Source organism: Rhineura floridana, chromosome 1 (assembly GCF_030035675.1).
Source record: "Rhineura floridana isolate rRhiFlo1 chromosome 1, rRhiFlo1.hap2, whole genome shotgun sequence".
Taxonomy (NCBI): domain Eukaryota; kingdom Metazoa; phylum Chordata; class Lepidosauria; order Squamata; family Rhineuridae; genus Rhineura; species Rhineura floridana.
The window spans coordinates 102113180-102130167 of record NC_084480.1 but is presented as its reverse complement, the minus strand read 5'-3'; the positions used below and the strand labels follow the sequence as shown (position 1 = coordinate 102130167).

At 40.7% G+C, this 16988-nt stretch overlaps 1 protein-coding gene across 4 annotated transcripts in view; it reads right to left on the bottom strand.

Annotated features, from left to right (window-relative positions):
- The window catches only part of PRUNE2 (prune homolog 2 with BCH domain), a 197047-nt gene that overhangs the window by 148386 nt on the left and 31673 nt on the right, over positions 1-16988 (bottom strand). For all 4 annotated transcript variants that reach the window (XM_061627567.1, XM_061627595.1, XM_061627575.1 and 1 more), the window contains exon 2: positions 779-883. In XM_061627567.1, the coding sequence (XP_061483551.1) occupies positions 779-883 (105 nt within the window). The remainder of the gene's footprint in view (positions 1-778; positions 884-16988) is intronic.

Sequence of the window (16988 nt, the reverse complement as noted above, 5' to 3'; positions counted from 1 at the left end):
AAGCAAGTGGTTAGTTCCCTCTCTCCAATACCAGTAAATACACTAAAATGGGGGTGGAGAGCCTGTGGCCCTCCAGATGTTGTTGGACTTCAACTCCATCAGCCCCAGTCAGCATGGTCAGGAATGACTGAAAGTTGGAGTCCAGCAACATCTGAAGAGCCATGGGTTCCCCTGTTGTTGTTATGTGCCTTCAAGTCGATTATGACTTATGGCAATCCTATGAATCAGCAACCTCCAACAGTATCTGTCCCTACCACTGCATTAAAATATACGCTTTTTGACAGTACAGTTTTCTTCAACACTTAAAAACAAACTGGCTGCCTTACAGTAATTGATCAACATCTAACTGATTAACATGACACACAAAGAGGCTAAAAACCAGAAGGCATGAAGGAAACAAATCTTATGGGGGAAAGCCAGAGCAAAGACATAGACTTTAAAACACTTCTTGATGGCCATGATAAGATTGTGCAAGGCAGATGACAAGGAAGACGACAGACTACGATAAGGGACAGGGAAAAAAATGACTGTAGGTGTGGACAGAGGTATACATCCTTGACTCAGGACAAATTATGTAAGTGAAGTGGTTGTGCTGAAGCCATAAGAGAAAATGATGTAAGCATTAAAGCAATGACCCAGCATTAACTCCTCAGCAATAAAATCAGAATAATTAACTATTGGCCTCTTCCATTTGCAGTCAGATGAATCAGATCAATATGTTATGATGGGCTTATAATTATTTTTAAAATGTAATATCATAACAGTATAAAATATTTACCTTTTCAAGATAGTAGGCATATGTTAATGCTGAAATAAGAGAATCCAAATCACAAGACTTATTTCCAAGGACTACATGTACTTTATCCAAATGTTTATTTCGACTCTGAAACAGAAGACATTTTTTAAATAGTGGGAAAAAAGGAATACAGACATATGTTCTCTTTTGAAATAAATAATTTGCAACGTTGATCTGTGCCAAGATAACCTTCATGATTCAGAGGCAGGCCATCTTTGTCATTTGGCGCTTGCAAGACTAGAAGAGGCATAACAAAAATGGATGCATTTTTCTTCAGTTATTTACAATTTTATTTTGCAAGCATACCCCTCTTCACCAGTATACCTCAGTTCATATAAGCTAGGGTGAGGGAAGATGGAGTTGCTTCTCACTTTGCATAACCAACGATACTTCACAATACTACAGATATGCATACATGCACGTGTACACACTTCTGCACTTCACAACAAAGTGAAGTAGTGTGTGCAAGAGACCCACCACTTTCTATGTTTGTATCCAATGCTTATTTAAAGTAACCTGAGGCCACAGTGGAAGCCTATATGGACAAACCAAAACAAAAATTACTGCAACAGAGAGACAGCACAGACATGCCCCTAAGCAAGATTTAGAAGAAAACATTAAGTAGAATGATTAATGATGCAAGACATATGAGGAGATGTTGAAGGAACTAGCTGTGATCAGCCTAGAGAAAAGAAGCATATCTGTTCCTGAATATTTGAAAAACCCTATAATGGAGATGGAGAAGATCAGTTCCTCGGTCCATTCCACCTTGTTTCATGCATGCCTTTTGCTATCCGTGAAGACTTCAAAATCAAAAGTGCACAATGACTCTCTAAAACTGTTTGAAACCAGTTTTAAAAATCACATGAAAATCGATGCATTTCACATTCTTATTCATGTAGGCCTTTGGACCTTAATGTTGTGCCTATCTTTTACTGGAGTGGGGTTGAGTTGGATCTGTGTTTTTTTTATGCAGATAGATAAATCTAGATCGTGATCTAGACATATTACTTGTGTAGTCTAGGTTGTTTTTTCCTTGTTTTTATCCCTGTTTTAAATGTTTGCTTTTGTAAGTCACTTTGAGTTTCACTTTTTGGGGGTGGGGGGAAAGCAACTAATAAATTTAATAAACAATAATAAAATTGTAATAAAAAGATAGTCAAGTACATAACAAATCTTTGATCAGGCAGCTGCCAAATATAATACTAGAATGTTTAGAGAGAAGCAGTAACAAACCATGGTGAATGCATATCAATGGTAAAAAGTGAGCAGGAACAATGGAGTATAATGGAGTATACCCATATTCAGCCATATTCATCACAGGATTTGGTATACCAGCATTAAATGCCAAGGGAGTTATGGAAAACTCCCACAGTTGGTTTAATCACTGGGGAATATCCAGTTGGTTCCTCCTTCTACAGACCTTAGGAACATCTAAGACTACTGTATCTCAACCAGCCCTGTAGCCAGGGGGAGGGGTAAATGGGGGCACTCCCCCCCCGAGTTTGCCTCCCCAGGAAAATAGCATTTGAGGAATAGAAACACAGTTGTGCATGCTACAGTTAGCCAGCTAGCTGGCCACCTAGGCTATAACTGAGGCCTAATTTCTGATTTTCCAAATATGTGCAGCTCAGCATGAGGCCTTTTCAGGGTTTCTGGAAAATCAACCCAGCAACCAGCAAAAAAATTCCAATTGGTTTCTACAATTAGTTTCCAATTGCTTAGTTAGTCCTTTATACAGCAGCCAGTTAAAAAGGTTTCCCTTGATTATTCAACAGGAAGGAAAGTTTAAAGGTCAGGAACAAGACTAGAAGGAGGGGCTCTCAAGGAGGAGATAACAAGTTAGGAGTAAACACCTTAAAGTATTTATTTTCTGTCTGCCCTTCCTCAGACTTGTAGTATGGACAAATTCAAAATACCTCATGCAGCATCAAAGCCAAGCTCAGGATCTCACTGTCATTACCAAAGTAGTTTAGTTCATGAAAAATCAGAACACACGGATAGACCACAGGTGAAAGAGGACTGTAGGCAAAGTCAAGCTTTTAAGCTTGGTATTCCTGGGGATCTCTCAAAAAAAGGGTGAGACAATTTAACAAATTAACCTTCATTCATGTAAGTTAACACACACTCTGGATGGAGGCCTTTCCCTTCCCCTAGCCTGGCCCTCACATCTTTTCCACCAGTGGGGGTGGTGATTGGCTGGCACTATGCACCTTTATCCAATATGCCCCACCTAGAAATTTGGCTACCCCACCACCTACAAATGTGGCATTCCCATCTAACAAGGAAGGCTGGCTACAGGGCTGATCCCAACTGATACCATTCTTTCCATTATTTCCAGTACATTATATAAAACATGGAAGGAAAAGAATCAGGCATCTGCGCACTTGCATGTGTGCCTTTTCTTATATCATTATGGCCTCCATGTGAAGGCTACTAAAAATCAATTCAGCATGGCAGAATTCCACTGAAGATTGCAGCACTGATCTATTCAACATTTTCAGGTGGGCTGGCAATGTTTGTCTTATGCAGCAAAAGCAGCATAAGAACATGGGGAACTTCCTTATATTAAGTCAAACAATTGGTCCACTTAGCTCAGTATTGTCTACAATAACCGGCAGTGGATCTCCAGGAATTCAAACTAGTGACATTCCCAGCCTTAACAGGAGATGCTGAAAATTGAATCTGGGATCTTCTGGATACAGAGCAGATGCTCTGAGCTATGGCCTTTCTCCAAAGGAAGAGAGCGAGGCAGCTAGAGGCTGGTGCTTTTGGAATATAGGAATCTGCCTCATAATGTGAGATCATTAGTCCATCTAGCTCAGTAATGTCTGCACTCCAGGGATTCAAACAAGGGACACTATCAGCCCTACTTGGAGATGCTGTGGATTGAACCTGGGAACTTCTGCATGCAAAGCAGATGCTCTACCACTGAACAATGGCACTCTTAGTCTTTGAGGGGCCACAAAACTGATTGTTGTTTTTATTCAACATTGGAACTGTTCACATGAGCACCTACAGCTGCCCAATGATTAGGCCTCCATGATTAGTCAAACTACAAAAATGCAGCTTTCAAAAATTAAAACCACAAAGGTCATAATAGTCTTCAAATCAGTCCCGTTGCCCAACCCCAGCAACTCTTTTTTCTGTAGTTATAAAGAAAAGGAGTTATAAAGAAAAGAAAAGGAGGTAAAAGGAATACACACAGAGATGAATGCAAGATGGCTTTCCCATAGAGCTGTACCTGGTATCTTGCATAGTATGAGCTATTACATTAAGGCTGATGATTCAAAGCTGAGTTGTTGTTTTTCATTCTAGAAGTTCAAAGGGCATTTTTAGCATTTACCAGGTGGAACAGGATTACACAGAAAGGATTATGTCTCCCAATAAATATGCCAGCAAAATCAGAAAAGTCTGCATATCTCTACCTGGATAGAAATTAAAGACACAGCTGTTGTGTGTGTGCATCTAATAATTCTGCAAAACACACAAAAAACAAGTTTTGTAGTGCAACCAACTGTTATTTTCTCCAACTGTCTCTTCAGAAGTTAATAGCGTTCTCTATCCTATCAAGGCACTATCCTTCATTTGTAGCATTGGTTATTCCACGTGGGTAACAAACAAAATGCAAAAAAACCCCTCATGTCATATTGCCCTGCCTACCTTCCTGTTAACAAGGTTCTTATCTAAATGCATAAATCATTATTATGCTCCTGGAGTAGTTATGATTGGACCCCCACTGTTTTTTCCTTCAGTAATATGATTCTTCACTTTTTTATATATCTAATTAATGCCACCAGTTTCAGCTAAAGCACCATAGCTTGCATTGATTCAGATGCATGTATTTTCTCTGATGAGGCAGACTCCTGAAGAAACATTTCCTCTCCTTTGTGTGACTGTCAACTGAACAATCATGGTTCTCTCAGTGAACATACCTCTTCCTCATGCCCTCCAATATAATCAAAACTATTTCTGTCTTTGAGAGAACAATGACTATAATTCAACTGCCTTTTGTCTTCTCAACACTGGTACACATATATGTATTTAGCCTGCAGATATTCAACGAGCTATTAGAAAATATTGCAAGGTCAAACTTGAAATCTTCTCTCCAAGTTCAGAGAAAACTTCCTAAGGAACTGATTCTGCCTAGCAGGAATCCATCTTCAGCCACAAAATTCCCAGATCAATACAAACTCACTCATAAATTCCCAAGTTAGTGAAAACTAGGAATGAGATGCAACCATGGATGCATGGCTCACAATACAATTTGCATTTCTCCCTGACCAAGGATTTTCAGATAAGGCAAAAAGACTTCTAAAATGTTTTGAAAGGAAGTACCTAGGGTGATGTACACTAACAATACAATAATAATTGGCTTATTATTATTGCAATGACACACATTCAACAGACTGAATAATGGCAAGGTCCACTAAAATCCCAGGCTATGGTCTGAAGGCACATGAGGCCACCAACTTGCTGAAGCCAAGCAGGTCTGGGTCTGGTCAGCGCCTGCATGGGAGACCGCCTGGGAACCACATGTATGCCGCCTTGGGTTCCATAGTGAAGGAAAGGTGGGGTATAAATGTAATAAATAAATAAATAATAAAATAATCAGAATTAATACTATTGCCTTTATCAGCAGATGAAGATGTAGCCCAGCTTCTTTAAAAACAAAAAAGACTTCTACCTTTTTCTGCAAACCAAGGTGATGTGCTTCAGTCTACCAGAGCAAACACTTGTAGCAGTGCTAAACAACTTACAATGTTTCAAAAGATTTTCACTAATAAAGCCAATTTTCATACATGCAATGAATATTAATATACACTTAATATTAAATTAATTAAAATTAAATTAACCTTAATTAATTAGCATTAAAACCAGAAACACACTGAAACCAGTGCTCTAAAGGCCTTCTGCAGACTGGCACTTAGGCATGTCTTCTTAGTCAATGACCTCCGTAAAAGTGGGTGTCACAATGGAAAACCGCCCAGAGAGCTTCGGCTATGGGGCGGTATATAAATGTTATAAATAAATAAATACATAAATAAAAGGCCCTGCTGCATCCCAGTACATATTTAACTTTATAAACGGAAGGACCTCTCAACAGGGCTCTCCTATAGTTCTTAAAACATGAGAGGATTTATATGGAGAGAAATTCTGTCTAAAATATGCTTGGCCAGAGTCAGCTCTGACTTGGGCCTCAAAAAAGTGTTCAGATTGTGCAGATGACTACAAACAGGTTGAATATGTCATTTCCACCCCACCTCCATAAGGTGGTGGGCAACTGCATTCAGCACTAATTTTGTTTTCCAAAAATGGAAAATGTAATTGAGAGCATTTAAAAAAAAAACATTTTAATTAATGCAAATGATTAGATATAGTGAACCTTAACTAAACCTCATGAAACGATCTCTCTCTTTGTTGGTTTTTTAAGCTATTTGTAGCCTACCAAGATTTATTAGGCTAGAAATCAAAATGCACGTCATAACAATTCCCAGAATTATGGAATCCTTTTAAATGGACTGACATACTTTCTATGAGTACTTTAGGCCCCACATTGCTTTGCGATGACTTTCTCCCTTATGAACCAAGATTGCACTCAGTGATGAAGCAAAAACACCCACTCTCCATTATGCTATTCATGTCTAAGATTAGACAATTAGGATAAAATACCATTTTCATTGGCTGCACCCTATGGTGGAAGTCCCTTGCCAAAACCGAAAAGCATACGAACTTAAGGAGAGTTCAGCTGGAACAGACCAAAGGCCTATCTATTCCAGTTTTCTCACATTTCCTTTTTCTCACAATAGACAACCAGGTGCCTGTGAGATGCCCACAAGTAGGGCATGTAGCAATTCTGCAACAGCATCACTGCCACTTACTGGGAGGGGGAAAGGGGAAGGGTGAGGCAGCAGCAAGGTTAAGACTGCATGGATGCACCAGTAGAACCAATCCAGTGCTCCTGCCAGTGCAGGTGCACAGCCCTGACCTCGTGGCCATCTTGCTTCTCCTGGTTAGCAGCAGCGACACCACTATCAGAAAGCTATTGCTGCAGGTCAACCCAACTGGGCAAGCAATTCCTTGTTCTGTGGAGCCCCTTCTGAGATTTCTAGTTGGACTCTGTGCTATCTTTGACAGACAGAGAAACAGAACCCCTCAACATGCCCTTCTCTGTCCTTCTTACAGAATTTGTTTCTAGATAGCCACATCCCACATATCCTCACCTCTCCCCTTATCCCTCCCAGTTACGTCCACTATATCTATGTTTTCCTTTAAAACCAAGCATTTCACCTCCCCCATCTAGGCTCAGAGACTTCAAGAACTAGCATTTGAGTACCCATACATAGTGTGCCTCCCCAAATGTCTCTAGTATGTGCATTTGCCTGTATGGCTCTTTGGCCTCTTAGACTGGGTGTCATGCGCGTTGGTATGTTCATTGCATAGTTTTACCGTATCCACACTTGGATGATCAGAAACATTTTTACTTTCCTCCCCTGAACCTGATCATCTCCAGCTCCTGTCAGCATTCCCACAGGAGTCAATTTAAAAGCTCTACTGCACATGTTTTGAATCAAGTACCAGCAGTCTTCTTCAGTTTCAGTTCAAATGGAGCCCATCACTTTTGTACAGGTGGAGCTTGTCTGAAAATGTACCCTAGTGCCTAAAAAATCCAAACCCCGCCTCCTGACACCAACATCTCATCTATGCATTTAGATCCCTGACCTCTACCTATCTAGCTGGCCCAGTGCATGTAGTGGGTTGCATTTCAGAGAAAGCTACTATGGGGGTTCTGGATTTCAAGTTTCTGTCTAGCAACCTAAATTTTGCTCCCAGAATTGTTTGACTACATTTCCCCACATCATAGGTTCCAGTGCAGACCATGACCATTGCCTCCTCCCGAGTGCTATCTACCAACCAGTCTAGGTAAAGTGTAACACCCACAACCTTCAGCCAAGGCAGGAAGTCACAATGCAGTGTACATGCCTTTCACAAGACCAGAAGCTTGTTCCATGGAATTGTTTGAACATTGTAAGACCTCCTATTTAGGTCAGAAATATGTGGACATTTATTAAGATATTCCTACTTAGGACACTAATGAGTTTTAAGTTTGCTCTGAGGTCTATGGCATGGGCTTTGAGATGGTGAGCCAGACTTGGTGACTGGTTGGGTTATTGGCACATCCTTGCTCAACTGGGAAGATACAGTTCAACTTCAACCTAGCTCCTCAAGGTCTGCAACTTCGTTCCCCTTGACTCTCTCCCTTCTACTATTGAAAAGCAAGGCCTCAATATTTTTTTTAATTTATTTTGTACGGTTTATATGCCCCTTAACATAAAAATCACTAAGCAGTTGACCAGAAAGAGTACAATCATAACAAAGAGGCACTGGGGTACATGCCTGTGCAGTCAGTCCTTGCGAGCTTGCTATGGCATGCAGTCTCAGCAAAGGAGAATGGGCCAGTGATCACCTGGCCAACTACTGGATTTTAGGAAGCCCTCTCTCCCCAGGACACAGACAAGATGGTCCCATCATAGTAGTTTACTTCAGACCAATCTCTCCCAGACTCTACCATAACTCTGAGGGCTAGTGTGATCCTACTTCCTAAAACATGAGGCCCCACACTGCTTGCAGTTGATGTACAGTCCCATGTGAGGGAAGACTTAGAAGAAATGTTCAACATGCAAAAGTGACAGGTAAAAATCATGATCACTTCATCATTCCTATATTTTCAATTGGTATTTTGCATTTGAATCTGTTTTCTATACTCACCTCTTATCTATAGTATGTGTAGCCTCCAAACACTGGAGGGAAAAAACCAATTCCAGTCTTTAAATAGCTGACTCCCAAGCATTTAGATCCTAAACAATTGGTCATTGGTGCACCCTACGCTATCTCTTTCCCACTTTGTCCTTTTCTATTTTTCTTGCCTTGGAAGATTATAAGTCTATGAGAAAGACTAGTCTTTGTTTTTATTTACTGCACAGCACTCTGAGTCCAAAACATTTTAGAAACAACAACAGTAGTAGTAGTAGCAGCAGCAGCAACAACCAAAACAATTTTCAAAATGGGTGTAAGATTGGAGTGAATCTTCCTTCATCTTACCCTTCAAGCAGTAAAAATGCATCATCAGTGTGCGGGTTCCCCAACCCGAACCCCGGTTACTGCAGTATCATTTCTAGGGAGTTTGTGAATGCCTAAAAAGCATGTCAAAAGAGTGGGTTCCAAATATTTTAGCAAGACCAAGCACTAGCATAAAAGCAGTTCCATCTCCTTGTCTCAGTTCACGAAACAAACCTTTTTAAATCTTGTCATTCCTTGGACTACTTTCCTTACATCATCTTCTGTGAAGAAAAGTAAGAGGTAGGCAGAACCAACTTAGATACTTTCTGCTCATTTTACAATTTAAACTGTACACCTGAGGTCAGATGAGTCTGGTTTTTGGAAAACGGCCTCGCAAGCCAAACTGACAGTCACAATGGGCAGAATTAGGCTCACAAGCTGGGGATTCCACTCTCTTGTTTTAGATGGGGAAAAATGTGAAAACACTGTCTTTTCTTTGCACTCTAGGCTTGACTGTGTGCTATTTTGAAAAAAAATCATCAGTTTACCAAAATTAATCAGTTTATCAACATGCTCATGATGAATCTAGCTCTAGAACATGTTTGCCAACTTGTGCATATATCCTTTATCATAAAGTAACTCCAATTCCTTAATTTTGGATTCCTTTTATGTTATCAGGGTAGGACTGCAAAGCATACTAAGAGGCCATGATCCTTCCTAGAACCTGCAAGCTACAACCTGGAACAAGGAACAACATAGCTGAAATTATTTTGCTTCACCAAATTCTCCTCAGCAATTTGAAATTGCAAATGTTCTGCACATATTCTCTAAATTTGTGAAAATAGTAGTTTAGATTTAACATCTGCATTTGACATCCATTGATTTTGCAGTAATAGCATTCATCACTATCATTCAGCATTTAGTACATTTTGTACTGTTCATCCATCCATTCACCTAATCAACATCCCAGTAAAAAAAAAAAAGTCTCACAAAAGCTAAAACAATTAATTGTTGGATGTTGAAGGCAACTTTTGATTCTGAAGTTTTAATGTGGAATTTTGGGGTCAAATTTCACTGTCAAAATCTCAACTGCAGAATTTTAATTTCAGTGAAAAGTTTGCTTTTGTCTGTTCTGCAACAGAGTGTAAGAAATCCGCACCACAGTGTGCAACCTTTACAGCAAGCTAAAATGCATTACAACATGATGTGAAATCTGCCCCTTTCAAATGTCTAGATGCTTTCCTTTCCAGATGCAGATCCACACCAAAGTTCCACAATATATCCTGAAAATGAAATGGACTGCCTTCAAGTTGATCCCATCTTATGGCTACCCTATGAATAGGGTGTTCATGGTAAGCAGTATTCAGAGGGGATTCACCATTGCCTCCCTCTGAGGCTAGTCCTTGCCAGCTGGCTAGGGCCTGCTCAGCTTGCCACAGCTGCACAAGCCAGCCCCTTCCTTGTCCTCAACTGCCAGCTGGGGGGCAACTGGGCTCCTTGGGACTATGCAGCTTGCCCACGGCTGCACACGTGGCTGGGCACATAACCCCTGAGCCACTCACTGTGGGGGTGATCTTTAGCTGGCCCTTGACACCCAGGAGACACAAGCGGGGATCTGAACTCACAGACTCTGACTCTCAGCCAGTCTCTCCTCCCCACTGTACTATACACTGGAGGAAGAGAAATAAAAATCAATGCCTGCCTTTGGCTGAAGTAGGGATTTTACTCCACAAATGCGATAGTAAATATGGAACAAAGCAGTGCAGAAAAACAATGCTAAAAGAAATAGTATGTCACTTTCTCAGGCTGACAGCACAGGAAAAGCTGTGATTAAGAATATTTTGATGTAAACTGCAATGGCTAGGTCAGAGCTGAGGAACCTGTGACCCCCCCAGATGTTGCTGGGCACCAACTCCCATCAGCCCCAGCCAGCATGGCCAATGGTCAGAGATGATGGATTTGTAGTCCACCAACATTTTGAGACCCATGAATTTTCCAACCCTTGATTAGTGGCTAGCTAATTTAAAAAAAGAACATCAAGAAAAATAAAGATAGAGTGAAATCTGTGCCCAGAAGTCACATACAGTCCCTCACCACGCTTTTGCTGGGACTCCTTCAGTGCTGCTGTCCACACTTTATTAATAATCAATGAGCCAATATGGAGGACTTCTGAAGCCCACAGATAGGACGATTTGAGAATCATAATGCTGGAAGTTTATTGCCAAATCCTCCACTCTTTCCCATCAGTCTTTACATATTGTTATTCTGTTGATACTGACGTGGAAGCCTGTAGCACTACATATTTTCCCAGTAGTTACCTGCCTCTGCTACAGTTGCCACCATCCTTGGGCTAGCTTTCTAAATGTTTTTAGTAGACAAAATATGTTTCAGCAAAACACTGTGTCACAGCTCTTAGGAATCTGGCTGATCTTCTCTTTTCAATTATGAAAAAGGACTAGAATGTATTTTGTCTAAAGTGTTTGGCACAGTGCAAGCTGCTGTCATTTTCTAAAGTGCACCATAGTCTACTCTAAGTAAGTTGATAATCACACTGAAAAGCTAAGTGATCTGTGCCACCAATGTATTAAAATATATGATAACAAATGCAGTCAGCATTTTCCATACCATATGCTTGTAAATGATAGTCTACAGGGAACCAATTAAAACTATGGAAAACTTGGAACACAGGCATATGGACCAAGACAGAGCAACTTATCTTGTCACTGTGCTGCTTGCTCAGTACATTGATAAGGGAACTGATAATACTGTATTATGGGACAATTAATTGCCAGTTTAATTAAAGCTCATTTAAAACCAATGTATAGCTACAATCTAGAACTACGGTTCTCAGCTTGTGAACTGATGCTGGCACATGACCAACATTTTACCTGCTTCAACCTAGGGCTGAAACTGCCCTCCTAGTTACAGTACCACATATGCTTTCTCACATACATTTTGGATTTTCAACAGCAGAGCTTAGAACAGAATAAGATGGGGATTCTTTCTAGTCATTAGACTTGAAGCTAGAGTGCCAGATTAAAATCTACTACATATTTTGGAAAGCTTTTTGTTCACTATGCATTGGAAAACCTCTTGAAACACTGCAACTAAATTTGGCATGATGGTTCCTGAAATCAAGTAGCAGGATTTCATCTGCATTTGGATAAAATTGGATGCCATTGGACATCATTTTGAATCAAGATGGCAGATTGAAGCTTTCAAAACTGCACTGATTTTAACCAAATTTTGCATGACGGGTTCTAAGATCAAGGAGCAGGTTTTTGTCTATGTTTGGTTACAGTTGGACACCATTTTGAATCAAGTTGGTGGACTGAATCTTTTGAAATTCGACTGATTTTAACCAGTGATTTCAAAACTGCACTGATTTTTTTTGTTTCTTAGAATTCCTGAGCAATGCCAGGTACAAAGCTACTAATTAAAAATATAAGGGAAATGTCTACGTCTCAAGTAAGAAAAATCAATTAGTGCTTGCTCTCTCTTTTGTATCTGAAATCAGGAGAGACTCTGCAGGTGCTAGCCCAGTGCCTTGAGGCAGGATGGGCTGGATGAGAGCTAATAAACTGACTCTGAAGCCTGATAGTATGGAAGTGCTCTGAGTGGGTGCTTCTTGAGTCCAGGAATTAGGGAGATGGCCTGTTTTGCTCTAAATGAGGATGACCCCTCCAGTGGTGTCACTAGGGTTGGTGTCACCCAGTGTGGTAACTCATGGTGTCAGCCCCATGGACCTCCTCCCGTACCAGACCATACAGAATCCTTAGTAATGTTTTTTGTACTAATGTTAGTCGTAAATCGTAATTCCCGTATATCACTGAATGTAATGCCAATAGTAGTGACATAAACAACTAGCAAAATTAAAATTACACCTTTAAATTACAATATCATACACACAGCCTAAATGTATTTACATTTACATAGTTTCATGTGGTTAAAGTAAAAATTCGGTAAGAAAACAATAGAATTCAAAGTAAAAACATTTAAGAACTACATCAAAATTGATAATATCGCAAGATTGGAAAGCCTTGACTGTCCCATGGTAGATCGCAAATAGTTCTTTATAAGTTCTTTATAAGTTTCAGCTTTGAAAAACTCCTCTCACATGAAGTTGGAAAGACTCACAGGGTTGTTGGAAAGACTCCACCCACACACAAACTTGTAAAAATACACCCCACATAATAGTTTATTGTCAAACCAGTTGGTCATTGCAGAACTGCCTAATTGTTTTAAAAATGGATTGGAGGAGAAGGGAAAGATTTACAACACAAACACAATTCTTTGTTATGTTTACTCAGAAGTTCCATTAATTTACAACACAATCCTAACCATGTCTACTCAAAAGTAAGTCCTAATGAATTCAATGGGGTTTATGCCAGGTACATGGGATCAGCATTCCTTTACTCCCAGAAAAGCAAGTATTGGATTAAAGCTTTCATATTGGAAAGGTTTTCAAAGCACTGCCCTCTCCAACAGCTCAGGGTCTGACTGCTACACACAAGAGAAAAAGACTTTAACCCATATTCTTACTTACTCAAACTGAAGACCTCAAAACCACCATTTTGATGTTGTAATGAAGCCTAAGCACTGCCTGGGTCAACAGATCACAAGCCTGGCTCCCCTTATTGGCTACAATCCTGAAAGGGCGGGATTAGAGGCCAGAGCTTGGAAAAGTTATTTTTTGGAACTATAACTCCCATCAGCCCAATCCAGTGGCCATGCTGGCTGGGGCTGATGGGAGCTGTAGTTTAAAAAAGTAACTTTTCCAAGCTCTGGCTAAAAGCTGCTATACAGATCGGTTAAAAAACAGATTAAACAGTAGCGGGGGGGCTGACGTTTTGGTGTATATCTCGGGAACCAGATGACCTAGAAACTTAGTTGTTTTTTTTAATTGAAGCTGAGTCCAGAGATTAAGGTAAGTTAGCTGGGGACCCAGAGGGAACCCCCCAAAACCAGAAACTCCAGCCAAAAATCGGACACCTGGTAACCCTACTCCTAGGAAGCCACTCAGGCACGCAGCCCAACAGCAGGTAAGGGATTCAAACCTCCTGCCTAAAATTCACAGCTGATGAGTGGGCAGGCCAGGCAGGATGGGGGGGGAACCGCTCTGCAGCCAAAGAGCAGGAGATTCCCCAAGAGGGAAGTGGCTGGCGAGATGGCCACTGCAGGGCTTCCCGGTGCCTAGGGGCGGCTCTGGGTGTCACCCCCTCTGATGGTGTCACCCGGTGCGGTCTGCACCCTCTGCACCCCCCTAGTGATGCCGCTGCACCCCTCCCTAAAGGAATAGGTATGTAGTTTGGATGTTCTCAGTTCAAAGCTCTCATTGGAGGCAATGGGTTGCCAGGTATGGCTGTTCCTGGACTGTGACAGCCTCACCTCAGGTACCCCCACATACTAATAAACTGCAATGCACACTACATGGGGCTTCCCTTGAAGCTGGTCCAGAAGGTGGTGCAGAATGCAGCTGCCCAATTGTTGATTAGAGTGATGAAATGGGATTACACAGTCACCAATCCTGAAGGCATTGCACTGGCTTCTGGTGAACTAACAGGCCCAATTCAAGGTGTTGGTACTACTGTATAAAGCCCTAAATGGCTCAGTACTTAAAAGAATGCCTTCCCCAGGTACCAACCAGCCCATCCTGCTGCCAGGCATGGCCCAATGTGTGGTGACAAGAGACAGGGTCTTCTCAGTGGTAGCATCTTGATTATGGAGTTCCCTCCATGGAGAACTATGGCTAGTCCCCCTACTGTTAAGTTTTAGGAGTCAATTAAAGACATGTCTATTCACCCAACTTTCGGTACATAATGTAACTATGGTCTTGTTGGCGTGTGCGTATAGAGATCATACAAGGAAGAAATCCAAGTGTCGCATAGAACAGGAAATAAGCCAGGCCAGGCAAGTTTCTTGTAAGAGTCTTTACTTAGCAAAAGACATTAGACACAGTTCTCTCTAACCAAACTCCTTCCCCCACACAGAGCCTCAGCAAGTTTCCCCTTATCTACTTGCCAGCCAGCTGCTGACCTTGGCAAACCTGGCGCTCTGTTCTTCCAGCTTAACCCTTCTGCTTCAGGTTTCACTCTCTCTGCTAAAAACCCTGTCTGTGAGTCTCACAGCATGCTTCACTGACCAACAGCCCCCACCTGAGACTCACAGATTACAAAACTTCATTGTTCATCATTACATTTCTACAATATTAACTTTTCATTACAATACATATCAGTACATGGTTTGTTTCCTCACAGTTTCTATTTACATTTTTTCAGTTCAGTTCTTGTTTCTTTATTTCTTTATTCACACAAGTTTCACAATGTTTTGTTCACTTTTATTTGTTAACACATTTATATTTCATTCCTCAATACAAAACTTCCACATGAGATCCATTGTTTCTTTATCTATTGGCCCTTCTTTTTCCCATTCTACCGGATATTTATCTGTCTCATCATTTTTGTGTGTAACATTAAATGTGAATCTCTGAGGTGGTTGTCCTTTCGTTTTTCTTTCTGATCTCCTAACAGTATCTATTTCCATTTCTTCCTCACTCTGTATTTTACTTGGACCTGCACCTGTGTCTGCACTTGTACCTGGCACTTCTGTATCTTGCATTGCCATGTCTTCACCCCTCAGTCTTTTTACAGTACGTTTGCCACTGTGTATTAGATCAGTCAATGCAGTTCTTAATGGAATTTGATGCCCAAAAGGAACATCTGCTGCTTCCTGCTTGCTTGCACCCTCAAGTATCACTGTTTGACTGTCTCTCCAAGGTTTATCTATCACCTTTATGCTTCTGCTTAACACTAATTGTTGTTTCTCAGGCAACCAAACTCTATAATATGAATTCTGAAATCCCAAAACACGTCCTGCCTGAGCTCTTGAGCCTAATTTACCATGCCTTTTCTGTTTTGCAACATGTACCCAGCATTTTGCCCCAAAACGTTCTATGTGTTTCACCCTGGGCTTTCTTCCAGTCAACTTCTCATAGGGAGACATGCCTATTACTCTGTGCACAAGACGGTTCTGAATGTATGTAGTGTACAGAATACATTCACCCCAATAAGTGTTATTCATATCTGCATCTGCTAGCATGGCTCTCATTGAATCCTGCAATGACCGGTTCCTCCTCTCTGCAGTTCCGTTGGAGGATGGGCTGAAGGGAGCAGTGAGACTTTGTATTATTCCCTTCTTTTCCAAATATGTTTTAAATGAATTACTGGTAAATTCCCCACCTTGATCTGATTTGATATTCTTGATAACAACCCCATATTGTGTCTCTGTCCTCTGTATAAATGCCTTTAATTTCTCTTCTGCTTCACTTTTCTTTTTCAATAGGAATACATGTGTAAATCTGGAAAAATCATCCACAATCACTAAATAAAACCTTGCTCCACCTTTTGAGCACTGGAAAGGTCCAGCCAAGTCCACATGTATGAGCTGATAAGGTTTAGTGGTCGTGCTTTCACAGCTCTTATTTACCGGAGTCACAGTCATTTTTGTTTTATAGCATACCTCACATTCATCTACATGCTCACAATGTGTTAATTTCAAATCTTGACTATGCTTTGGAGTATTTTTCACTTTTTCATAATGTGCGTGTCCCAATCTTCTGTGCCATTCATGTAAACAATTTTCATGTTTATTTTTATTTACTCCTATCCAGGCACACGTGGGTTTATCAAGCTTGCTCTCAACCACAAACATTTGGTTCTGTAATTTCCCTTGCATACATATTTCACCATCTTTTCTCACAAAACATCTATCCCCTTCAAATGTAATTTTACAACCTATTTGAGCCAATTTTCTTACTGATAGAATGTTATATTTTAAACCAGAAACCAATAATACATCTGTTAATATAGTTCCCAAAGTACATAACCTGAGCGTGCCTCTTGCAATTGCGTCCTGAGTCGATCCGTCAGCCAGATAAATCTTCTCCTGCACTGGCTGTGAAGTGTAAAATAAACTAGAGTCTGTGATTAGGCAATTAGACGCTCCGCTGTCGAGAAGCCACTTAGAGTTAATTAGTTTATTGTCCTCCTTAGTAACAAAGTTCACGCTTGACTTCCAAAGTCCCTGTTATTTCTCTTCTTTAAACAATGTCTCTGTATATGTCCACGAGACC